Source organism: Sinohyriopsis cumingii, chromosome 6 (genome assembly GCF_028554795.1).
Source record: "Sinohyriopsis cumingii isolate HCF-2022 chromosome 6, ASM2855479v2, whole genome shotgun sequence".
Taxonomy (NCBI): domain Eukaryota; kingdom Metazoa; phylum Mollusca; class Bivalvia; order Unionida; family Unionidae; genus Sinohyriopsis; species Sinohyriopsis cumingii.
Window position 1 is genome coordinate 53,419,711 of NC_142966.1, and position 27,933 is coordinate 53,447,643.

General features: G+C 40.6%; 1 protein-coding gene across 1 annotated transcript in view; it reads right to left on the minus strand.

The window, feature by feature from the left end:
• Positions 1-463: 463 nt before the first annotated feature.
• LOC149796948 (uncharacterized) overlaps positions 464-27,933 on the minus strand; it is a 62,099-nt gene continuing 34,629 nt past the window's right edge. Inside the window, exons 12-17 of the mRNA XM_089960668.1 lie at positions 24,364-24,444; positions 23,733-23,804; positions 22,623-22,694; positions 19,994-20,116; positions 19,294-19,371; positions 464-536 (exon numbers count right to left, since the gene is read on the minus strand). Coding sequence (XP_089816794.1) covers positions 464-536; positions 19,294-19,371; positions 19,994-20,116; positions 22,623-22,694; positions 23,733-23,804; positions 24,364-24,444 — 499 coding nt within the window. The remainder of the gene's footprint in view (positions 537-19,293; positions 19,372-19,993; positions 20,117-22,622; positions 22,695-23,732; positions 23,805-24,363; positions 24,445-27,933) is intronic.

The window sequence follows — 27,933 nt, forward strand, 5'->3', positions numbered from 1 at the left end:
ACAGAAATACAAACAACCTTCTTATTTTGCTGATTCTAGCATAAATAGAAATTGCAAAATAGACTTAAAACATAGCATGAAGCAAGGTTAGTGGGCATGAAATATAGGTCACCGTGACACGCTTTTGTGGTTAGGTTGTCTTTCTTATTACAATGCATTTCCTGGTCAAATTTCATGGATCTATATAAAACAGCATGTATCTACAGGGTAATGAACTCATAAGGAGTCAAGAAGTAAACACTAATGCTTAACCTAAGCCTGCATAATATAAAATGGTGGTCACAGCAATCTTCGTTTGTGATAAGGATGTGGTACTAACAGAGACACATAAAGCTATATAGTGTGATGATTTTTTCTTACACAGAGCACACGAGAAATAATCGTAAACTACAAAATGTAATCAAAGTCAGTGAAGCGTAAAATATAGCTCACAGTAATGTACATTTACAATTGGACCGTAGTTCTAAACAAGATGCACCCCCTCATCAAGTTGCATGATTTCAGGTATAACAATATTTATACAGTGTGCTGAATTCCTGTAGAAGACAAAACGAAAAAGCTTAACCAAGTATGAATAACTAATCTATATGTTTGCATAAATTCAGCCCCATTAGCCCTTCTCCTGGGTGGGAAGATGTAGTGAACCCACTCAAAACTGTTGTATAGGACCTCGGAAGAAAGAATGAATAACATATGTGTATTATTCTGTCGAATGCATTGAAAATGTATTTTTAACAAAGCTCATACAGATGTCTGCTGTTTTTTGTCTCTAAAGGCCTTAATCCTAAACTGTACTATGTCACAACGCAGATCTGTTTGGTATTTTAGAAAAAGGTTTTGAAATGTATTATTTTCTTACAAGGCAATTTTTTTTTCTATTTATTTTCAGAAACCGCGACCATAAATGATTAAGGTATTGAATCATGTTAAGATAAACCAAAATATCTACTATGTTAGCATGCGTTCTATTACGACTAATCGATATCCGTAATTCGTTTATGTAAAATCAAGTTGTGCAACGTTCTTATTTTTGAAAGTGGCCCATATCAGACAGAGAATTTGCATTACTTTAGCAAATTGATTTTGATAGAGGAGTAGTAAGGTGGGGTACATTAGCGACAATGGGAATTAGCATTACAGAGACCCCTGGGTCAGATTAGCGACAAGGGAAATTTAACATGGCGAAAAATCGTGGGTCAGATTAGCGACAAGGGAAATTAACATGGAGAAAAATCGTGGGTCACTCTAGCGACAAGGGGAATTTAACATGGAACTATAGTGTGGGTCTGTCTAACGACAAGGGGAATTGAATATGGGATTTTTTTTTTAAATTTTTTAAATTTAAATTTAAATTTAAATTTAAATTTAAAAAAAGGGTAGGCAATGGAAAGGCTATCTCTTTTCGAGAAATATGGCTGGCCCTGAAAAGGGCCTTTGGGTTTCTTCTTCTTCTTCTTCTAACTCCTTAACTTCTTCCACCAAGTCCTCACTTTTTCCATTATTCCTTTCTTCTTCTTTTTCTCCTCTGGCATCCAGTCTGGATGGCCCAAGGCTCTAAACTTTTCCTGGACTTTGATCCAATTCTCATTCATCCTCTCAAACTCTGTCTGTTTCTTTTTGCTTTCCACATCTTTTCTTTCTTCCCTCCATTTCACTTTAATCTTCTCTACTTCTTCCTCCATTACTTTTCTCATCAGATCTTCCCCTTTCTTCACCTTTTCCAATCCCCATTTTACATTTCTCCACTCTGTCCAGTACAATATTTTTTCTAGAAAGCACCGGACTTGGATGACATGATCCAGTGCTTCCTTCAAACTTCCCACTCTGAAGTAAGGTGGGTTAATGAAGCCTCTTGACTTACTGACTTCTTCTTCAATCATCCCTGCTATGATATCTCTTGCTGTCTTTAGGCCTTGAACTTGACTCGTTACAAAGTCTTTCATATCTCCATGCCTCCATTCCTCTTCTATTCTTCCTAAAACATATTCTACATCCATTATCCAGAAATAGATGTCTCTCAATAAATTAAATAGAACTGATACTTGAGTCATTTTTGTCTCAGTTATTCCTTAGAATGGTTCCAACATCAAACTTTGTGGGTTCTTATAGTGAAAGCGCGGACGTGATGGAAAACATCCCCTAAAAAACATAAAATTGATCTTACCTAGATCATGACCAAACAACGCGCGGACGTGAAGGAAAACATCCCCTACTTTCTCATTTCATATAATAGAACCAAAACTATACTCTCCACATACGCTAAGAAACAATAAACAAAATCCATAATCTACTATCCACACAATCGTACGTGAGCGCTTACAAAACCCTAACTATACTCTTCACCTACGCTAAGAAACAATAAAGAAACCCATAATCTACTATTCACACAAACATACCTTAGCTCTTACAAGCACCAACACACAAACACATACCCTCACACTATCTTAAAAAAGAGTTAGTGTTTATATTAACACTACTCTACCTACACATTGGTAAATTGATGGTTATTTCTTTTCTAGAGTATTGGGTAGCCCTGAAAAGGGCTGTTTTTTGTTTGGAACTTCATGGACACCTGGTTAATGGTGGCACCTTCCAGGCCTGGCGCCGCATACACATCTTATCCCCCAGTTACTTTTTACCTTTTGGGGGGAGAGAGCAGAGGCAGGATATGTCGCTTCAGAATCCCAATTTTCGCTCTCTGGGATTCTGAAATTTCTTCTTCTTCTCTCCTTTTCCTCCTCCTCCTACTCCTCCTCCTCCTCTTCTTTGTATCTTCTCTCCTCCTCTTTGTATCTTCTTTCCTCTTCTTCTTTATATCTTCTCTCCTCCTCTTCTTTGTTTCTTCTTTCCTCCTCCTCTCTTATCCTTCCCTCCTCCACAATGGCTTCCGCGGCCAGTTCATTTAATATGCGCCTGGCATATTCCAGATGCACATGAAGTTCCAACAGTTTCTCCAGTCTCGTGTTCATTTTTGGTGTTGATCAATCAACAAGGGTAGTTGGACTGCCGAACGAGTTTCAATTTATAGTGAAAGCGCGGACGTGAAGGAAAACATCCCCCTAAAAACATAAAATTGATCTTACCTAGATCATGACCAAAAAACAACAACGCTCGGACCTAAAAGAAACACTCACTCACTTTTTTATGCTACCCATCACTATTTTAAAATTTTTTATAAATCACTTCAATAGACTATCCACATACGCAAAGCAATCCAATCTAACCCCAAATATACACCTCAAACACCAAAAAAGACATCATTTTAATCTACTATCCATACCAACTTACTTAACCACTTACAAACACAAACACACAAACACATACCCTCACATCTTTTTAAAAAAGAGTTAGTGTTTATTTTCACACTACTCTACCTACACACATTGGCAAATCGATCGTTATTTCTTTTCTAGAGTATTTGGGTAGCCCTGAAAAGGGCTGTTTTTTTGTTTGCTATGGCATTCTTTTTAGTTTCTAAGAATGCGATGTCCTCTGAGGATAGACTTTCTGGCGATAGGTCTGCTTCTTCGGAAAGAGAAGAAGAACTCTTTGGTGTCGATACGACAATCGACAAAGCCTCTGTCAGCTTCAGGTTGCTGCTGCTGCTCTTGTTGTTGTTGTTGTTGCTGCTGTCTCTGAAGTCTGTACTTCTCTGTCCATTCTTCTTTTTCCCTGTTCATTTCTTCTCTGAAGAGCTCTTCTATCAGGTCTTCAGTGATTTTTAACATTCTCACATTCTCTATTTCTTCTGGCTTCGGTATCAGACTTTGTCTGACCCTATGCAAATTCACGTAGGCTTCGTTGAGTTTAGCTAGTTTGGAGCACATCTTCGTAGGAGGATGAGTCGACAATGGATGGTTAGACTGGAAACAACCCGGTTCTTAAAGTCAAAGCGCGGACGTGAAGGAAAACATCCCCCACACGGTTTTTGAGTCGCAACGTTTAGTGAGTGTCATGAGAGGGATAGTAAGAAATGAAAGAGCATCAATCCAACATTCTTATAGCTAAACAAAAGACAAAGGCATTTTTTTCAAAACACAACATTTTTTATTCAAAAATCACTTAACACTAAACAACAACTCTAACATTTTTAACAATAATCCAACAATATAACATCAAACAATTTTTTTCAAAACACAACATTTTTTATTCAAAAATCACTTAACACTAAACAACAACTCTAACATTTTTAACAATAATCCAACAATATAACATCAAACAATTTTTTCAAAACACAGCATTTTTTATTCAAAAATCACTTAACACTAAACAACAACAACTCTAACATTTTTAACAATAATCCAACACTAAAAGTTTCTCCACTAGGTAAAGAGGGATAACAGTCTTCCATGGTTTCTAGTAATCTAGGATGACTTCTCTCAAACTGTTGATTTCTATGGTATTATCGAATTCTGCATACAGGATGACGTTCACCGTTTCATCAGGGTCTCGGTCTTTAAACTGAATTTCCACACGAATCTGGCCGGATTTTATAGGGTGGAAATGTCCCTCGTCGCTGCCTTGGTCTGGAGTGAAATCGAAAGTCCACAAAGCGTAGCCTCCTGCATAATCCTCGTACGTAATACCGTGACTGGTATTGGTTCCTAACTGTCCGGTGGCTTCGTACAGGGACAAGTACGATCTCAAGTAATTCTTCTTGGTAAAGTCAGGTTCGAAAGGTCGGGTACACAAGGTCTTGCCATCGCGACTGGCTTCGATTTTGGACACGCCAAAGTGTTGAAAGTAGAAAGGATTTTTTTTCGGCAGCTCCGTTGAAGGCTGTATTCTCGACGATACCAACGATCAAACGTTTGGGTAACTGTCCTTGGAACAGATGATCTTCGATCATGGATCGCTGTCCCTTGGGAATGGTGAAGGTTTTCACTTCCACGCGTCGTATGGGATACTTGGCGGTCGTTCTGCTCAACGTCTGACTGATGTCGTTTCCCACTTTAGGTAACACTTCCACACGGCGTACGTAGAGTCTGGCTTCTTGGATTTTGGTTTTGTAACCGTCACTATCAGCCATCAAATGGAAAGCGGCACTGCTACGATTCAGTCGCAGGCGGACATCCACCCCGTTCAGCAAATACTTTTCTTGCAACCACATGTCCAAATGCAAACGATCCATCAGTTCTAAACTTGTGTCGGCTCCCGTGATTCTCTTTCTTCGTTCTACAAATCCATCATTGTTGTCTTTCTTTTCATCAGTTTCCAATATTTCAAACTTGGTAGGTTCGTCAGCTTCCCATACCACACAGGCATTGAGATGAGTGTTCTTGGCATCTATTCCGTACGTCAAGAGATTTTCCAGGTAGGCACGATATGGGTAAGTATCCATGCTGCTACTGACCAGTTTGTTATTCAAGTACAAGTCCACTCCACTGAACAAGGAATGCATGAAATTGTTGACGGGAGCTACTGCTTCATCGTCTATAGCACCTCCAGTCTTATCTAGAATTTTGACTTTCAGGTACAAGTAACTGCTATTCAGATCGATGTAATCTTCGGGCTGTCCTTTGATTTCAAACTCGATGGGAGCGGAATCGGTCAGTGAGGAGACGGGGTGAAATTCCACCCACTGGGATTCTTGCATCGTCATCATCGTGGGGGGCATGGCAAACAGATCCAGTTCCGTCTTGGAACAAGCGCAAGATTCTCGGTGCATCATTTTTTTGTCTCTTTTCTCAATAATCGAAAACGTCTAAGTCTCGAACGGTTCTTCTTTTCTTGGCCTTTCTCGCTTGAAGTCTGGTGAAAGGGTGTTTTCTTCGTCGTCTCTTTCTTCCTTGTCCTTGCTGAATGCCTGACTCGGTAGCGTGCAGGGCATTTATAGGTGTTTCTCGTTGGCCTAAAATGTCTTTACCCGTTTGCAGCAAGAAATTTTTGCCTGCCCTCATGAAGGCTTCTTTAGGGTTTTGTTTGTCGATGATGACATTTTGGAGAAATTCTTTGCCTTGCGTCAGTGCCGCATCTTTCAAGGCGTGCAATCCGCGTGTCACCATCGGTTTCAACACCGGGGCCACCGAACGAAAGGCCGATTTTAACATGTCTCCTAAACCGTGTCCTCGCTGTCGAGCAACCCCTCGGTACACTGGATACATGACTTACTTACGAGTCGTGAGAGAACCGTTTTCGAAAATGGAGTTTCACCGTGACTTTTCCTTTGGTGAATGGAATATTTTGTCCCAGATCTCCTTTTATAGCAATGTTGACCGTGTCCAAATACGACTTACTGAGAGGTAAATAGTGAGGATGGACAAATTCGCGGTGGATGTGGTAAGTGTTTCCACCTTCCTCGTCAGCGTTCGTGGCAGAATCCACTTTGAAAGGAATGACACGCAGTAACGGTACGGAGGTGTGTCCCACCACGTTGTACTCCACCACATCGGAATACACGAACATCAAATTCAGTCCTTGGTTCAGTTCTACCGGGGCACGAAATAACTTGCTAAAAGACTCGTTGTCGTAAACGATGGGTAATTCGTTTTTCTTGAGCATGGCCTTTCTCATGTCCATGTCTCCGCCCAACATGTCAAACAATTCAGGACAAAATAAAATGGACACGATTTTACTCCGTTCAAATTTCATCAAGAAGCGACGAGCTGCTTTGTGGTACTCCATGGTGACATTTTTGTTGACATGCTCCAAAGCTTTCAGAAACACGACATTAAACCTGGAGGTTATGGTGCTGACCAAATGTTGACCACTAAAATAATAGCCTGGGGGAATGAACAAGTGATAGGTGGTGTACTTTTGTGTACGGGTTTTCTTGTCATATTTGACATTGCTATCCATCCACTGTTGCATTTGCTCGTCATGAACTTCCACATCAAAAAAATTTTGATTGGGAAGGACATTGAGGACTTGGGTCGGGTGAATCATTTCTACTAAAGCCACTTCCCAATGGGCTTCGTGATCTAACTGGATGGCCTGAGGTAATTTGGCCGTGTAGCAGCACAACGTGTTCTTGGGAAACACCTCCATGGAACTGTCACTGGGTAAAGTTAAGTAAAATTGGTTTTGGTGACTCATAATTCCAGAGTTCTGTGGCTGTCCGAGAGGTTACTGGACGTCAGAGGCGTGTCTCCACCCAAAATGGGGTTCTGGTTGTGATTGAAGTGGTGACTGGCACTGGCACTGGACACAAGGTTCCCGGGGTTCCCGTTCGAGGTGAATTTCAGGGAGGGATTAGGAAGCAGGTAACCGATGCAACTGCTCAATAAAATGGTCCACAATTGTTTGTCTCCTTGTTGCAAACTCAAATTGGCGATGGCTGCCCCGATGACACAATACACCACGAAGATTTGGCAGAAAAAGACGATTTGCGTTTTAGGCACACGTTCTCCACACCACACCCACAAGGGTTGTTTTTGTAAATCTTGCACAGAAGAACTAGGTGAAGGAGGAGTGGTCGACGTAGCTGCGTCTGCTGTGTGAAAAGGCATGATGGTCACTTCTTTTTATAGTCGATGACTTGCGAAGCGTCGATCCAAGAATCAAAACTGGGCGGATATCCTTTCCAACGTACTTTGACTTCTTTGACACGTCGTTTACCCACTTTACGGGTTCTGCGTTCGAGAATGCTTTCGATGTCGTACACGTCGTCTTCTTTTTTGGTCACACGTTGTAATTCGGGCAAATAAAACGTTCCTTTGAGCACTTCTCCGTTCATGTCTTCCAATTTATAGACGGCAGGATGACGGCCATGCACTCGTCCAGTGACGCGAAACAATTCGGTCGTCCAGTTAGGTAAGTAACCTTTGTCGAAAGTGCGTTTGGTTTTGCCAATGCGCACCCAATCTCCTACGGCCAAGTCTCCACTTTTCTTGGGGACAGCCCTCGTCGGGGACGTACCAAACAGGCGCTCAAACACCAACACTTCGTTGTCGGGAGTCACGTCTTGCGGGGCACGTCCAATGCTTCGATGGTAAGATTGGTTGTACGCTTGCACCAGGTGCGGTAAGATGTCGATGTACTTCATAGTGTGGTGATGCGTAAAATATTTCCACATGCGTTCTTTCAAAGTGCGTTGAAAACGTTCCACGATGCTGGCTTTGGTTTCGGGATTCTCGGTGGTAAAAAAATGAATGTCACGTTTCTTTAATTTTTTTTGGAAAGCTTGGTTCAGAAATTCGGTGCCTTTGTCCGTTTGCCATCGAAGAGGGTGACGACCGCTTTGTTTCAGCACTCGTTGCAGGGCTCGCACTAACTCGCTGCTCGATTTGGAAGTCAAGGGTACGACCCAAGCAAATTTGGAAAAGACGTCGATGACACAAAACAAATATTTGTAGCCACGATTGTAGCTGGCCAAATGAGAGACATCGGCTAAATCGGCTTGCCATTGATGATCGATGCCTTCCACTCGGGTGCGACTTCTGGCAAACTTGCGTCGAATGGGTTTGTGTAAAGTGTAGGTAGCTTGTTCTTGTAACCATCGTTGCACTTGAGGTAAACGGAGACTTTTCAGTCGCGTTTTGGCAGCACGATACAATTTTTGAACTCCTGCGTAACCTGCAGGATGGGAGGGATCGTAGTAAATGCTGGCTAAGACTTTTTCCATTTTTTTGTGTTGGTTGGTGTGTTAATAAGGCACCCACTCTTGGAGGATGCTACTCTTTTTCTCTTGGGGTATTTTCTTGGATTGCAATGTTTTGCGTGTGCGACCGGAAATAGGTGTCGAAGAGTAGGAGGATGTCTGAGCGGGGGATATCGGTTCTTGTTTCACTTCTGTCTTCACTTCTGTCTTATCTTTCTTTTTCTCTTGTGATGAAGAAGGGGTGGCCATCATCTTTTTAATCCATCCAATTCTGGAGGTAGGTGGTGTTGTTAACTTGCGGACTTTTTCTGGTGGGGTTTGAAACCCTTCTTCTTCTTCTTCTTTTCCTTTTTCTGTCTTGGTCACTGGTACTGGTACTGGTACTGGTGATGGTGCTGGATTTTTCATCAAGGTCTTAAAATCTTTCAGAGTGGGTAGAATTGTTTCGTCTAAAGCTTTCTGGTGAAAGAGTTGCAGTCGTTGCAAGAGTTGACCGTACTTTTGCGATTTTTCTGTTTCGGACAAATCTTGGCGATCCATCAAGGACTGCAATTCGTGTTGTAACTGGGACATCTCGCTCAAATGGGGATTGGGAGGTAAATGCGGGGTGTGTTGTTCTTGCCACCGATGGTATTCCATCCATCGTTTATAAGGCACTAAAGCTAGTTTTCGTCCTTCCATGGGGTTGTCAGGGGTCGATTCTGAGATCTTGGAACTTCCGAGGCCTTTTTATCTTGCTCCCACCAGTCCTCCCAACATGGTTCCCAAGACTCCTTTCAGTATGGGGCCTAACAAGAGAGGTAAAATACCTCCACGTTGCACTAACATCTTCTTTTTTTGACGAATGGGAATTTTCTTTTGAACCATTTGGCGAAGAACGTGACGATGTTTGCCTAAGCATTGTTTCTGGTGTTTGGACAAAGGGATCGTGCCTTTCAAAACGTTCAAACAACATTCGCACACGGTATCGATGACCTCTTTGGAGGCTGTTTGAATGAGTTTTTTTCGTAGGGGTGGAGAAGCTTTGGACAGGACAGATAACATGTCCCCATGTTTGGCTAAACGTGGTGGCAGTCCTTTCCTTTTCTTTCCTTGGGGTTTTCTGGAGGGTGACATCTTTGAGTCTTCAGGAGCACCAAAAAACACTGATACCCGACTTGGTCACAGGCCATTTTTATACTGGAACACGTCGCCACTGATTGTCTTTACGTCGTATTAGTTTGAGGACAGGCATGACACGTCGTGCAGGGGTACGTAACGGACTAAATCGAGCCAGTTCTTGCTTGGACAAATCCAGCAAACTTTGTAACATGCCCGATCTTTCTTGAACTTTGATTTTGGGAGAAGGTACTTTGTGAGCAGCAGCCACTGCCACTAAATTGGAAGGTCCTGCCACTGGGGAAGTTCTTTTGGGGGTCATCAACGGAGAAGTTCTTGGTGTGATCAACGTCTCCAAGTACTCTTCAGTTCTGGGTGTCATTAACGGACAAGTGGACAAACGTGAAGCTGCCAGAGACGCAGTCACCGCCGTGGCAGGTCGTGGTTTGCGAGTGTAAGGTTGCGTCCTGGCCGAAGTGCCTCTCTTGCGACTAGTTTTCTGTGGACTTTTCTTTTTCTGGGAGCTTCTTTTCTTTTTCCGGGCTGGTGGTGGTGTCTGGTCAGAGGAGGGTCCTGCCACTGGAGAAGTTCTCCTTGGGGACCTGGTCTTTTTCTTCTTGGGGCTTCGTTGGACTTTTGTCTTGGGGATAACTTTGGGGGCATTAGGATCCCATCTTAAGAGTGAGCGAATGATGACCCCTCCTAGAGTACCGCTCCCTCCAGGTTTCAAAATGATTTGTTTTTTGGTTTGAGTGTCGATGCGGGGATCGGCCAGTTGGACCAAAGCGACTTTGTTTCGATCGAAAAAGCGTTTGGTTTGATGAGGAATCTGAATGATTCCTTGGAGTAATTGACGTGCCGTCACCGTGAACCATCGTAAGACTTCTTTGAGACTAGCTTCTAAGACACGAGCTCGTGTTTGTGGATCTTTTTCTCGACTGATGCCATACAAGGCACGAATCAATTTGACGGGAAGATGCGACTGAAGGGACGTCATGTTCGCACTGAGAGTGAGACAGACGAAAAAGGGTCTGAGGTTTTTATAGATTTTTTTATGGGGAGTGAAATGAAGTTGAGGACGGAGACGTGTACAGGACAGGCCCTCCGTCTTGGCACCATTGGTGAAACAAGTGGGTACGAAATCGCAAATCCTCGGGAGTCGTAGGTTTCAAATCGACGAGTAAATAGGCGTGTGGAGTTTGAGTGGCATCGTCGTACGCCTGAGTCAACCAAGGCGTTCCTAACTGTTTGGCTAAGACTTGCACTTGCGATTTATCTCGAGGGCTTTTAAACAAGACCACGTAATGCGCATTGAGACTGATGGTGCGATGGGCTTTACTTTGTTGAAACAAATTTTGGGTGATGTAAACGACACTGGCATTACGGTGATGCCCTTTGCGCGTGAACCACAGTTTAATTTCTTCTTCGTCTTCTCCTAACATGTCGTCGAAAATGACCAAATGGGTTAGACGGGTGTCAGAGACGATGCCATCGTCTTCTTTAGGAATGCCTTCCACAAACACGATGGAATCACCTTGACTTTCTCGCAAGAGGCTGTACGCCGATTGCCACTCTTTGTAACACCACACGATTCGTCGAGGGGGTCGATCGATCAAATGATGTTTATGTTCGATCAAACGTTTGACGAATTCGGTTTTGCCTGAACCGCTAGGTCCAGCAATGAGCATGTTAAAGGGATGGCGAAGATACAAAGCCTCCCAACTGGCACGATCTAAGTGTTCGTCGATGACTTTGACAGTAGAGGAAGAGGGAGCAGAGACAGCAGAGGTAGCCATGGTGTGAGAAATGTCACTTGTGACACGAAAAACAAACAAGACAAGAGTTTATATACTTTTTCAGAACACGTTTATTGAATGTTTTTTTCAAACATGAATACGTAAGACAAAAAATACATAAAAGCCAAAGGCTTAAGTACAAGAATAAAAGGCACATGATAACCATGAACGTGGAATAAACACAAGTGTCTGTACAACATGTTTTGGGTAAAGTTCTAACCAGTTCTATAGTAGGGGTAAGGTCACACAAGTGTCCTCCCGAAAGGGTCTTTCAGGCCTGTCCACGACAGTCCTGTCCTGGGTGACGGGTTCTTCTGTCACCGTCACTAACACAGGTTGAAAAGTAACTTTTTTCCTTGAATAACTCTCGTGCATACTGGGCCACCTCTTGTGTCCAAGCCTCAAAACCCTGGTCTCGGTGATGTCCAACATTTGACTCCTAACCAATCTGGTTTCTTCTTCGTCAACGACATGGTAAGTTACTTCAATGAACAATGAACTATCGATCTTGCCTAGGGTTCCTTTTTATATACAGACCAATACCGACGTGACCGTACGGTAAGGTGAAGTGATTGGGAAGTCGCACTCGCTTCTGGTATACAATTTGATAGACTTTTTCCAAGGGTCGACTGACGATGTGGTGAGTGGGTAAACGTACAATCTTGTTCGGTTGATAGGTGGTCACTTTAAAGTTTCCATCCTCTCCCGATTGCAAGGCTTCTTTCAATACCCCAAAGTTGACCACTCGACTGGTACGATGATTCAGAGTCAGTCCTTTCACTTTGCACGTCGTGTGCACTTCTCCTTGTTTGTCCCGGTATTCGTAGCCGTAATTTTTGGGACCACCACTGACGAAACTTAGAATCTTATCGTCGGGATGTTCGTCTGTCCAGGCTCCTAAACGGTCTCCTTCGATGTCAGGGTGCTGTTGAATCGGGTGATGGATGTAAATGCAACTGTCCGTGTCAAAGTACAGGACGCGTTCTTCTAACAGTTCTAAAGCTTCGTACAATTTTAAGCGAGCATGAGCTGTCACGTAAGCCGCAATGATGACATTTCCAAAAGGGTCGTCTTGTATAAAGTCCAGATCTTCTTCGTAATTGACCAAGATCAAATCCTCTCGAACGACGTCCACGTGTTTCATGTATTTGGTTTTGTCGTGAATCATCTGGAAGTAGCGGGAAGGTTCTGTCAAATATTCCGTCTTGGGTAAACACGGTCGTTGTGCCATTTTACCCCACAAGCAATTTAACATCACTTTGGCAAACGATCGCCTGCCTTCGTTTTTTTCGATGTGGTCTAAAGAGATGCCTTCTTGTGCATAGTATTTCTCTTTGAATTGTATTTGGTCTTCGGGAGTGTGACACCAGGAAGGATATCCGCTGGCTTCTTGTTTCAGTTTCAAAAAGGCATCCACGTAGTCGGCGAAAATGCCTTTCTGAGTAGGGTCACCCTTGTGGTACTGTTGTGTCTTGGGAAAGTGGCAAATTTCGTACACTTCTAACAGTTGGTATCCCATGTCCAGAGCTTCGAACAATTTCACGCTGACCCAGGTTCCCGTCAAGGCACGTTCTTCCTGGCTGTGATGGCAAGTTTGGTCCTGGTTGCACGTTTCGGCACAAGTACGGCACAAGGGAAACATCAGTTTGCCTTGACAATGGTGAGGTAAGACGGGATGATATAGGTTTGTGGGAGGCAAAACTTTACACTTGATCAAGCCTTCGTATTGTCGAATGTTTTTCAGGTCGATGTGTTCCGTGAACAATTGCGGGTGCCCTACAGGAAAGCGACAATATTTGCACACGTAGGGATACAGCAAACACACGTCCAAGTATTTGATTTCTTCTCCTTTCTCTTCGTCGGCTTGGTACAGCAAACAGGTGGCATTGGTCCTTCCTCCGTACAAACTATCCCTCGGGTTCAATGGGTCCATGAACTGGTAACTTTCCACGACACGTTTAAACTCGGGATCGATTTTCAAACGGTGATCGTACTCGTGTTCCCACATTTCCACCACTTGGTATCCTTGCTGTTCTAACTTTAGGCGTCGCTGACAAGTGTCCTGGTACAAGTTTTCCATGGTTCGTTGCAAAAACTGATTTTTAGTGTCACGGTCAGGGTAGCAGACGGGACATCCGTGAAATAAGCAACCGTTAAACTCGTACACGATCTTGGGGTTTTCTAAGTCCCAGCCATCGACCGAATACGTTCCGATGGTCTTTTCGCCTCCTCCGTTGCGGGCATGCTGAATCCATTTGTCTTCCTTGTCGCACAAGTAACGTAACCAACGTAGGGCTTTGACCGAGTATTGACGCTTGACATAGTTGGTCGTTTGAGGACTGATGATAGCCACGGTGTTTTCAGGCATGAATCGTTGGCGGTACACTAAGGAACACGCTTTGGCAATGGTGCAAGCTTCTTTCAAAGGATCGACCCCTCCGTGTTCCATGAACAGTTCTCGAAATTTTCCACAGCAACGTCGTAAAATGTCCACGTCGGAACGACAATACTTTAACATTTCTTCCTGAAAGTCGAAGGGGTCAGAGGCATGAGCCTGGTACCAAGCGTAGAAAGCTTCTCGTTGTTCGGTACGCATGTTGTCGGGGTCGTAATAGTGAGCCTCAGGCAAATGGGGTAGAACGGCATGTTGATTGGCTTCCGTATTGAAAAAGTGTGGAAAGTACCCTTTAGCCATTTCTGTCATTCCAAACGTTTTAGGCATTCGACTCAAAGGCATGGCCAAGTAACTCATCGAATCTTTAAACTGTACTTGTCCCACTTGCATGAAAATGATTTTGGCTCCGTTCAAAGTCACTTTAGGACGTTCGGTGCCTTGTTCCGTATAGTATCTCAAAAGAAACTGTCCATCGTATCCGGAGAAATTGTGAGCCATCACCGTGGCATGACGATGGCAATCTCCGTAACGTTCGATGTCCTCTTGGCTCCACGTCTTGTCGATGGGGTCTAAGACCCATTGGGCAAAATCGGCTAACGTGTTTGGTCCCCGAAAGATTTTTTCACGTCCTCCAGGAATCTTGCTGCAGTGAGGGCAATAACTGAAGATAGGTTCTTGAATGCACTTCTCGCACGCTCGATGAGCCACGCAGAAATTAGGAATGTGAATGCCAGTCTCTTGCATGCATTCGAAATCGAAATTGCCTTTCTTCTTGTGACCGTCCTCTTTCTCTGGTGGGGGTTGGTATTTTTGCACGTAGCATTGGAGTTCCAAGTCCACGATGTGGTGACAAATGTGACATTTTTTCTTTCCTCGACATACGTGTGCCTTGGTATTATTGGTAAGTATGCCTTGTCCACAGGTAGGGCACAATCTCAGGAGTTGACAAGCACATTTCTTCTGTGAACCTTGTGTTTTCAAATGTTGTTGGTAACAGGTAGGACTGACAAACGTGCGCAAACAAGTCGAACAAGGCACTGGTTCTTCGCTCAGACAGGGTGGAGAGGCCAAACATCCTGGGCATTTCATTCCACAATGCTTGTGTTGCTCTCGATTGTTATAACCATAGTTACATTTCTCACAATAATAACTGTATCCCAGGAATCCAGTGATACTGGTAATGGTATCGAAATGGTCATCGTGATGATAGACATGAATGTATTTTCCGTCCTTAAAATCTTGGCCTCGAAACAACAGAGTTCCACGCATTTCTTGAGGGTGCACTTTCAAGGTGTAGCGTGGAGCTAGGGCATCTTGCAATTTTTGCATCTCAGGAATGCCACAGGGTGTGTCTTTGGACAGTCCGGCTTGTTGCAACAGGAGTTCTGCTTCATTTCGTTGTTTGGCTCGATCGCATCGTTGAATAGTTTTCCAGGTTCTTTTCCATTCTACCGTGTCGTTCTTGTTGGCATAGGTTCGTCCCACCACGATGGCACGGGCTAAACACATCTGGTCTTGAGGGTTGTTAATTCGGACGAGACTCTTTTTGGTGTTGCGAAGGTCGTCCACCAATAACATCTTTTTGCATCCAGTTCCTTGAGGAGGAGAGACGTGGGCCATTTTCAGTGTGGCTTTACCATCGGTGATGTCAAACTGGTCATTAGATTGTTGCACCTGTTGTATCTTGTCCATGACTTTGGAAGGGGTCAGTTCTGCGGGTCTGCTAAACTCGATCCAAACAGGGGATTTCAAAACGTCGTGATCTATGGATAGTGTCAAGCGATCGTCTTCTTTGGGTTGACATTGTCGCTTGAGTGCGGTGAGCAAAGAATCCCACATCTCGGTGATAAACCCTTCTGCTTTCTCCAAGGGTACGTCGGCCTTGAAATCTTTAAACTTCACCGTGTAGGTGTAAGCCGTGGTTCTAAATTTTCTAGAGGAGCGCTTTTCCGTCTCTCGAATGGAATAGTACTTTTCAGGGTTGACTAAGGGTGGTGAACTTGGTTTAGAGGGTTCGGATTCTGGTTCACTCATGTCCTCTTCAAAATCACTGGCATGAATTTGTGCCAAGATTTCAGCCCTGGTACGAGGCGATAGATCACGTTTCTGCCTCTTACTTTCTTCTTCTTCTTTCTTCTCGAATGAATGGTATCGTTTCATCTTGAGTGCAAAACGTCAAATGACTCAAGTTTAAACACCATAGACTAATTTATAGTCTTGGCAAACCAGTTAATATAAAAAGGGTGTGTGTCTTGTCCTTTCACTATTCATTTCACTCTCAAGCCGAGCACAACAATGGAAGAGACTACCCAGATGGAACGTTTCGTCAGAGCTTTGCGAGGGGTCATTAGAAAATTCTCTTCAGACCAGCCGACGGACTACTCTCCTTCCTTTCGAGATAAAAGTCAAGATACTTGCTATATCTGTCAGAAGAAAGGGCATTGGTCTTCAGAGTGTCCAGACCGTCAAAAAAGAAAAAAAACAGGGGCTAGAAAAGACAAAAGTCAAGATACCTGTTATTATTGTCAAGAAAAAGGACATTGGTCTCCAGATTGCCCAAAAAAGAAACAAGAGGAGTCAGAAGAAAAGAAGGATTCTTCAGAAGAAGAGAGGGATTCTTCGGAAGAAGAGAGGGATTCTTCGAAAGAAGAGAGGGATTCTTCAGAGGAAGAAGAGGAAGAAAGAAGACAATTCTATTTAAAAGAAGCAAAGAAACAGGAGAAGAAAAGAAGAAGGGAAGAAAATGAGGAAAAAAAGGGGAAGAAATTAAAAAAACAGAGAGACTAAACAAGGAGAAAGAAGAAGTCAATGAACTTTTAATTAAAGTGTTCTGTGGTGAATTGTGAATTGGATTGTAAAAAAATGGATAAAAGAATACATGAATGATATAAGGTAAGTGTCTTTGAGTTTTGATTTTAAAATAAGAAGCTACACTCACGCACTCATACACAGACACGTACTATAAGGGTAAAATGGGTGGGGTTTATTTTTGAGTTATTGGCAAATTGAAATTGTATTTCTTTTCGAGAAATGTGGGTGGCCCTGAAAAGGGCCTTTTTATTTTGGTGTAGGGGTGAGTTTAACCAATCAACTTTAACTGCCTTAAGCCTTTGCCACGGCCAAGGCCTACATCTGATGATTGGGTTGAAATCAGTAAGGTTGGTACGACAGGCTTAGTCACAGGGTTGGCGTGTTTAGCTCGGGAAGGTCGTATTCTCTTCGGTCGTGATAAAGAAGTCTGATAAATTTGTTTCAGACTTCTTAACTCCGCTAAAATGTCCAACAGTACCGTAGCCGTTTGATTTTCACCCTCTTGTTTCTTTGCTGCTACTTCTTCTTGCTGTTGTTGCTGTTGTTTTTTTCTTACCTCTTCTTGTTGCTGTTGCTGTTGCTGTAGGAGAAAAGCTTGTTCCGCTTCCTTTTGTCGTTGCATAAATTTCTCCAATTCTTCTTTCTGTCTCTGTCTAAAATTCTCCACTTGCGGTAATGAAGAAGGTAACGAAGGTTCCGGAACAAATTCTTGCGAGGTAAGAAAATCCACAAAATCCCAATGTACCTCTTCTGAAAGTAAGTCCGGGTTCCCTTGGGCAGTCTCCCCTGCTGGTGCACCCCAATGGATCGTTTTCTGAGTTTCCGTCATGTTGAATCACTGTCGCATAGATTGACTGCACACAAGCGCTAACGAATCTATATAGACCACTTGACGTCACAGACTGCTCTCTTCGGATTGGATGCGAGCTGACTGAATTTTGTAACGCGTGTTCGGATTGGTGAATGAATTCAATCCGTTTCAATCCTTCCTGTACCTATAAATAAGCGCAGTTCACTGCATTGATTCACTTGTTCTCGTCGCTTCAAGATGTGGACCGATGTGCAATCTTCTACGCTTGTGTCTTCCATGATGTTCCGGACGGACATGCTCATGTATGTCCGATCCAAGTGGACCGTTGTCCACAGGACAAACAACAGCCTGTGGATACGTAGGATCTACGTTGAAAGACAAGGATGCCTGAAAAGAGTGCTGATTTACGGACCAACAGTGAGACGTAGCCTAAGGACAAGAAGAAGACCAATGCGGTACCATTTATGTTAATGAATACATTAACATAAACCCAAAGGCCCTTTTCAGGGCCAGCCATATTTCTCGAAAAGAGATAGCCTTTCCATTGCCTACCCTTTTTTAAATTTAAATTTAAATTTAAATTTAAAACAATTTTTTAAAAAAAATCCCATATTCAATTCCCCTTGTCGCTAGACAGACCCACACTATAGTTCCATGTTAAATTCCCCTTGTCGCTAGAGTGACCCACGATTTTTCTCCATGTTAATTTCCCTTGTCGCTAATCTGACCCACGATTTTTCGCCATGTTAAATTTCCCTTGTCGCTAATGACCCAGGGGTCTCTGTAATGCTAATTCCCATTGTCGCTAATGTACCCCACCTTACTACTTAGAGGTCAGCGGTAGATTTCAATCTTTTGTGGAAATACGAAACTACCTTTTGTTTTTAATTTTTAATGCTGCTTAAAAGACTTAGATATTATTCTGGACTTAGAACTTACATGCGGAAAAACTTTGCATTTGATTCTGGATGTGAAACTTACATGCAATTCTGGAAGAGACTTATCTATGATTCTTGGTATAGACCTTACACGCGTAAATGACTTGGATATGATTGTGGACATATAACTTATACGTGTACGATAATGTATATGATTCTAGATAGAGAACGTACATACATATCATTATGAACATGAAACTTAAAAGCCTCTCATATGATTCTGGATATAGAACTTACATATGTGAAAGACGGATTTCATTCTCGGCAAAGAACGTACATGCATAAAAGTTTACGTATGATTCTGGACATAGATATTAGACGCGTAAATGATTGCACATGATTATGGATAAGACAATTACATACTCAAAGAATAACGTTTGATTCTGGACGTAGATTTTACACGCGTAAATGATGTGGATATGACTGTGTACGTATAACAAGTGTGAAAGACTGATATGAGTCTAGTCATGGAAATTACTGTCGCAAAAGACTTACATATGATTCCCCACATACAACTTACATATCTAATAGACTGGGATATGTGACATAGAACTTAAACGCATTAAAAACTTGCATATAAGTCTGGACATAGAACGTACACGCAAACGTCTTTTACAGTATTCTTGACAAAGTACTTACACGCATAAAAGAACGACATGTGATTCTGGACGTAGACCTTACAAGAGTAAAAGACATGGACATGATTTAGGATACTGAAGTTGCATATGTAAAGGATATATATATATATATATATATATATATATATATATATATATATATATATATATATATATATAAATAATTCTGGTCATATAATGTACCTGCGTAAAAGACGTGGATGTGATTCTGGACCAAAAACGTTCAAGAGTAAAGAACTGAGATAATGTTCTAGACTTAGAACTTACATGCGTAAAAGATTTGGATATGATTCTAGACAAAGAACGGCATGTGGAAAACTGATGAGACTGTTTTCGCTGATATACCTGAAAAAGAGAAATTTTGTAATGCAATAAAACGTGTACACATAATAAAACTATAAATAGACGAATATGCTCAGAGATACTGCATGATTATCTGGCTGTATATTTGTTGTTAGCATGACTAAGTCTGGACATTACATGTAGTGTTCCGTCTGAGATTTACAATATGTGTATTGTAAGATCTAGAACATTCCTATAGAAAACTCATTTACATCAACCCTCACTATTTTAGGTTTTATTTGCTTATTTGTTTACAGATTACAATGATAATCACATATACATTATTTAGTACCGGTATAATAATAGACTTCAGAGATCACCTATGATTCAAAACAACAATGCCAGTTGGGCCTCTATTTGAAATTCAATCAAAATAGTTGGTACACAAAATTGTACAATGTTTTTGAAGAAAAAAAAAAACAATTTCTGTTTAATTACACGTTATCTTTTCATGTTCACAAATTCGTATTTTTTTCAACATATACTCGTCTACGTCCTATCCGACTGGACATTATTAAATTCATAATCTAGGTTTTGATGTGCCTTATTCAGGGAAACAAAACAGTTACCCCGTCGAAGTCTATATTTTACTTACAAATATTTGAGGCTTTGTCCAATACCAGACCAAGCGTCATGAACTATTTTTTGAAGCGGATTGTTCTGAGAGTGAATTCGAAGTTCCTCAAGGCGTGGCAGGTTCATCAAAGACTTGCTGCCTAATGAAGTCAAGGAATTGCGATGAAAGTCTCTGAAAAACAAATGGAAAATGAACTAACTCAGCCTAACTCAGTTAATGTCATTATTGTCAATTGGTCACATATTCAATAATATAGGCTATTTGATATTGACCATAACTATAAATAACATAATTATTTTCCTTTTCATGTACAGAGCACAAGTACTTACGCCAGTGATTTATATGACCAAAATCATATCAAAGTTAGGCACGCAGTATATTTCACAAGCAAATGTTGATTCTGAGTGATGAAATTATTGCCATTTGCATAGACAAAGTGTTCTTAGAAAATCGCTAGATCTTCTGTCCTTACCTTTTCTGATTGGGTAGCTTAATTTGCATTCTTAAGTCCGAGAAACGGGGATTAAACATAACGTATAGACTGATAAATTACCTATGACAAGTGTGTATAAGCAAGATTGCCTAATGTAGACATGTCTTTGATTCAAAAGGATGAATTTGAAGTGTGAATAGACATGGTAGCTGTAGTAGAAAATAAACTATCCATCTCTCTCTCTCTCTCTCTCTCTCTCTCAGTAATCAGATATCATTACGTATTTAATTTGAATATTGTGAACAGCATAATATCGAATCTCCGGCAAACATAATAAAATGCATGTTGAACTTCTTTCTTATAAACTCTTCAACTCCTAAAAAAGATAGGGAACCAACCACTATGAATGTTACAAGAAACAAAACGTTTCTACGACATAGCATGTTCATCAAGTTATATCAAGAAAATTCCTGATCAGTAAATTCCAGAACAAAAGCATGCAACAATCGGGAGTAGGCAAAATAATTCATTTATGTTTGCTGATAAATAAAATGGGAGAGATCAGAGAGAAGCAGACAGATTCAACCTTTAGCAGACGCAAATAAAGAGACCGTTAAGTAGCTGATATTACGCGACATAGTAGTGGAGCTCATTTTGTTGCATATATCTGCAGATTCATGTATGAATGTATGGTACACCAAGGTTCATCACAAGCGTTACATTTGGCGTTTAACGGCAAATCAACATATGTGAGGCTATGACATACCAAGATATATAGAGAAACTTGCTTTGTCGAGGACACACCATACCATCCAGCCTGGCCTGGACTGGGCAGCATTTGATCTCACCCTTCATGTAGCGGTTCCAGAACGCCAACCGCTGAGCCACAAGAAGGAAAAGAATGAAAGAATTTCTCTGAACACCTGAAGCTTTATATACGACCATAAGCATCGAAACAATGAACAACACGCCATCTACACAATCGACAGTGGGACATTCAAGGACTGGTTAAGATATTTACCTCATTCATGCGATGAAGGCCATAAACAATCCGATAAAGCGTCGAACAGAATTACATCAAGACCTAACACCGAATAGGAAACGACAAACAACGAAACTAAATTACAACATCAAGACGGAACACCAAATAGGAAACGACAAACAACGAAACTAAATTACAACATAAGACGGAACACCAAATAGGAAATGACAAGGAACACATTCAAGGAGAACGAATTGTAATTTGAATACACTCAGCAAGTAAAAATATATGCCAATATTTAACTGAATTCTGCTCCTCGTTTTCAAAGAAATGGCCGATTAATTTCAAAACATTAGAGTATATATTCTGGGCTAAAATAATTTCGCCATCATAGATACAGTTCTGATGTCAATAAAAAAAATCACACTGAACAACGATATTCGACTACATAATAAATAATGAAGCTGAAATGATATCTGGAGATACCGAGAGGTACAATTCTCTCAAATTTGTACAACTTACATCCGGGAACCTATCGCTTTTCACCATTGCAAGATTGCTTTTCTTGATGCGATACGCACACTAAAACTTATCTCAGGTTAAAACGAGGTATTACATCTACTTGTATTTTAATATCAAATCAGATTATATCCAAATTATCTCATAATTTATTAAGATTTATAAAAAAATTAAAGTTACGTTCAGAGAACTGACAACTTGTCTCATAAACGAAAAGGACTAAGAAACGTCACGGTACGGACAACTACATCATCGAAACAGTCAACATCTGCATGTGGGATGTTGTCAGTTACGGAAAAGAAAGCAAGAAACTATCCAATAAAATAATGTTATAAAGCAACACTTTGGTAGAGATAAAATTTTCTAAACAGCTTACATTTAATTGAATATGATCATCACAGCAGTTAATTGCGTTGAATGAAATGTGAACAGCTATAGACTTCAAGAAAAAGAACGAAAACACATCAACATACAATCAGTACGGATACAACCAATATTGGAGAGCAAATAATGTATTATAGAATTATTCCTTTATCATACTTCCACTTGACAATAGTGTACACACAGAAGTTAAAATATAGGTCCAACACCCTTACCACCACCACCACCGTACCTAAGATTGCTCACTCACTGATTAAACGGTTCAATAGTTATCACTCTTTGACATTTACGGGGTTTAATAACGTATTAATAAATAGAGTAACAAATGATGTGTTAAAAACAAAGGTGTTGTAATTACTTACAGGTGTTTCACTTGTGCTAGATTCCAAAAAACATCAGGTTGAAATTCAGCCAGGGCATTATGTTGCATCTCTCTGGAAGAAATGTGAATGATGAAAAATGCTTTAAATGGTTCCAAAATTAACCGAATATTAGAAATTGTACTTGTGATGAAATTGTTCCATTTCAGTTAATCTCATGGCAAAGTAATTTAGAAACTTGTATTTAAAAGTGTTATAAGTCTGATATCTGGTAAAATCGGGGAGACATTTCAAGGCAGTTACAGAGCAGGTATATTGACCCCTTTCGCCGACAATTAGACACGAAAACTCCTGCTTGTCTGGGAATGCAAGTGGCAGGATGTCTGCCCCATCTAATGGTTTTCTTTATTCGGCTTTATTGACTACTGACTATAACAGCAACTGTGTTAGATATTCGATCCGAACCACACAAAAAAATATACACTTGAGAAACTGAAAAAAATTCAACATTATACTATTTATGCCAATAGCGGGTCCTTTATGTTGGTTTTTTGTTTTATTATTCAGACGTTGGTGCCATTCAGTAATAGAAACGAGTAATACTGTGGTCTGTTGCTATTAACTTGTTACTGTAGAATGAAAAGTCAATAATAATAATAATAACTGGATAATTTGAGCATGTATGTACTGGTTTCAACAGCAAATCAACACAATCACAGTTTTATAATATTAGTAAAGAATGTGTGTTCCGAAAGGCTTACAAAGTGAAGATAAGGACAGAAATACAAAGTCCTATTTTCCTCTTTTATACAGACCGCACTCTTTTAAAAAGCCGAAGACCCCTCTTGGAACATCACGGAACGCGTCTGAGGGTATAAATGTTCAGTCCATTACTCGTCTTCTATGATTTAACTCAGATCTAAGGACAAATGCATATATAAAGTCTTCATGCATTTGATATCATTACCTGTTATGCTAATACTTGATATCGCAACCTTTTATACTAATTCTTGATATCACAACCTTTTATGCTAATACGAAATATCACAACCTTGTTATGCTAATACGTGGTATCAAACACTTTCATACTAACACTGGATAGCACAACCTTTTATGATCATACTTGATATCATAACCATCTATGCTACTTACAGAATCTGCAGAGTAGGTATCTGGCTAAAGCTTTGAGCCTCTATGAATGTGATCGCGTTGTTGCTAAGATTCCTGAATTAAAAGAAGGAAAAGATTATATATATATATATATATATATATATATATATATATATATATATATATATATATATATATATATATATATATATATTGTGTGTGTGTGTGAGAGAGAGAGAGAGAGAGGATAATATAAGTATAATCAGATAAGTTATTTAAGTTTATATTTTTCCCGCCCATAAAGTACACCCATGACAGTGTGTAGCTACTGTGCACCACTTAGATATGCCTCCAGGAACGCGTTCATTCCTTGTTCATTTCAAGCAAAGGAAAAGCATTCATGGGCACGGGAATCCACTCGATGAGTAGGCAGTACATTTACAAACTATCTATATATGCATAATAATATTTTCATCGCGTTGTGATGGAACAGTTTCTCTTGTTTTTAAAGCGTTACGAGTAAATGTAAAAGCACGTCACAAGATCACACACAATATTAAATACATGCCTTCTTATCTTTTCTCATTAATTGCTGAAGGATTTCAGAATTAAATTATATTTACCTGAAAACTGTAGGCTGTGAATTATTGTTACACAGATGTAATCTGCTCACAAATGTACAAAACTTGGTGCAGACGACAGTTGTGATAGGCTTGACTTTGAAATCTTCCGGATTTGGTTATACTCCAGGCCCCTGTGTCATTGCAAAGAAAGATACCATGTATATACAATGAACGGTGGGTCATGCCGACCCTCGTCCTAAAATATGCTTTCGATTAAAATAATGTATTAACTATTATATATTAGAATAACCTATCAGTGGACTTTCTTCGATAATCAGGTGAGCAAAAGTAAAACATTTTGGTGTAAATTTGGTATAAAGCTTTCAACATATGGTAGATTGTATGAAATATACGTCTCAAGTGTGATTCATTAGCAGCAGGGAGGGTGAACAGACCAATTTTGGAGTAAGTCTTCTTTGAAAATAAAGCTTCCTACGAAACTAAAAATACAAGGTCAATAATAACAAAATGAAGGCTCTAACCAACCGAGATTTTCTCTAATTGGGTTAGCTCATTTTGTTACTTTATTTTTGTCGCTTGTGTTTTCAGATTTGTATGCATGGTCGTTTACCCACCCGGACACTCATTGTAGGTCGCCACCCTCCCTGCTGCTGTAGTGTGTACGTAGCACAACCACTACCCTAGCAATCTCCTCAACCACAACCTCTGCCAAGAGTTAGAATTAGCATTACAGATAAATTTATGCCCGAAGGTATTGCCGATATCTCTGACCTGGACCAAATAATTAATATTGCCACGTTTGGATATCGTGATAGAGATAAATATGTAAACCACGAATATGTTAAAACTCTAAAAGCTGACGATTGCATTAGGGATGTATATCGCATCGCTAATAATACTCCGCAGATTAGATCTGAAAGAGATGCTAATCAGTTTAACATTTTTAATCAGGGAGTAGATGAACATATTAGACAAGCAATACAGGAAAGAAGACAAAGATACTATGAAACTGAGCAGCAACTTGTAAAAGCAAAAGCAGAAAGGTAACGAAAAGAAATGAAGCCGAAATTTAAAGAGGCTGAACGTGCAAGGAAACAAAGAGAAGAAGAAGACGATTTGGAATTTGAAGAAATTAGATGAAGGAGGGAATTACGTTCACCAAGTAAAAAGGAAGCAGAAGAAGCAACGGCAAGTGGTGTTGTTACTCGAGGAAGTGGTCTTATTACTCCGTAACCATAAACGTCCTTGCTGATGTTGAACGACTAGAAATTATGATTGGCGGAAACCGAGCCGGCAATAATTCCCCAGAAATCATTAATGAAACAGCTGCTATTTGTCAAAGATCATTTACAGGCGGTATAATGTACATTAATGTTTATCGGACTGTCATCGATGAAATCGTTGATGATTACCACAGTGATTAAGGGTATTTAATTAGATCAGTGACAATAAAATAAGATGATCATATACAGTGTCCAACACAGACCGATCATGGTCAGAGTGATGCATTCGCGATCATCTACATGTAAAGCGATCTACGGTGATGGACTCGGTGATGTTGTTCAGGGTCTGTATAGAACCATAGCCCCAAAAGCAATACCGCTTGCAAAACAATTACCAATTAAAGCTATTGACGTTGTTTCTGATAAAGCTATTGGTGCTGTTGGTGATGTTGCCAGCAAAGTATTCTCAGCAATCAAGGATAGACTAGCACGATTAATACGACGAAAAGCACAACCAGTAATATTACCCAGCACTGTAGTTGTGCTTAAAAGCTCAGTAAATAAAAAATCAAGCAGCAAACCAAAAAAATAGCAGAGTTGGCTGGTGTACCCCTGTTAGAAAAAGAAAAAAATATAAATGCTAGTCTGATAGCAGGAAGTGGTCTTCTTCTTAGACGATAACAAATGTAATAAAATGTTCAAGCGTGTATCTGATCCAGCATTTGACATGGATGCACCAGTTCTTAAGGTTGAAACAGTGCGTGATTATCAATATTATTATTATGACTCACGTGTACCTAACGCACGAGTAAGAATAGAGTTGCAAAATCAGGATACAAGTAAATATTTCTTACTCGCTGAGGCATTCATTGAGATCGAAGGTTGGCTTTTGAGAATAGATAATATAGCATACGCAATTGGTCATCCAATTGGTTTTGTTATTAATGGCGTCATGGCGTTATTTAACAGTGCCACATATATCATCGACGGAAGGAATATTGAGTCATGCCTGGAAAACGTCGACGTTGCCACTACGATACTTGGCCTTGCAAGATACAGCGATGATTACTCGAGATCACCTGGTCCATCAATGATGTTTGCAAAGGACACAGCTGATCATCCAGAACACAGAAACGTAACACTAAATGCAGCTGGAACTGAAGTTCCATCAATGAATGAAAACTTCAACTTGGGATTCGCATCGCGTTGAAAAATGTTGAACGGAGATGAAGAGTTATCATGTCTGATTCCACTATCGTATATATTTGGATTATGTAGAAATGTTAGAAAGGTTATATTTGGCGCGAAACACACCGTGGTACTTGTCAGAAAAGCCACTGACAATGACGCAATATGGCGCGATGCTGCTGTTGGTGTTGATAAACTAACACTAACAAAACTGTCGTTTTGGATGCCGTTTATGACTCCATCACTTGCCGAAGAACAAGGGTTACTCTCTTTTATGGATCAAGGTGGTAAATCAACATTATCATGGTTGACGATGACCACTGACAGTATTCCAAGTAAAGCTGCTTCTTTATTCATATGGCAGATAGCATCACAGCAGGTGGTGTCAGCACCACCATATATATTTATCGCACTTGAGGAAAATACAAGAAAGGAATCGCAGGAACGAAATTCAGTGGTGTTTGATACGCTTGGAGGTAGTGAAATTTCTTTGAGGATAAATGGACATCAAGAATCTTCTGAAAAGTATTGCTGAATTTTGAGAATAATCGTGTTGCACTTGTTTATCATCCGTTGATGTCATTTATGGGGCGTTATTAGAATGTTGATTCTGGTTTGCAGATATCACAGCGGGATTTCACAACATTATATCCAATCTCTTACTTTTCACTGAAACATTTGGATTTGTTCAGACAATCAGTCGTTCATAAAGACTTCCGAGCTCATGTAGCTTGACTGCCCGCTGATGGTTATAGAGCAATTGCTTTTATACTCTCAGATAAAACAATGCTACTTGAAGGTGCTGGTTGTCGAATGAGAGTTGTTGATGCCCCAGTAGAAAACAAATAACATGTAATTAAATCTTTCATGATATTATAATATCATAAAATCATTTTAGTGTTACTCTGACTCCTGGTCAGATTAAAAAGCTACAATCAGTATCAAAAAGGAATTGTGGAATAAAAATATCACTAAGAAAGAACAACGCGACTCTGGTACGAAAAAAACTATCATTGTCAGAACGTCAACTCAGGCACTTCAAAGAAGCCAAACGATCAACGACCTATTTACGACTCAATCTTTCTGGGTGTGACATTAAAGACGCCGTCAAGGCAGGTGGTATATTTCCACTTCTTGCAGCTATATCAGCGTTAATAGCCGCTGAACCCTCAGCTGTTGAAGAAACAGATGCACCTGGTGCTGTTGAAACTGCTGCTGGGATGGCATTAAAGAAAGGATCTGGTCACG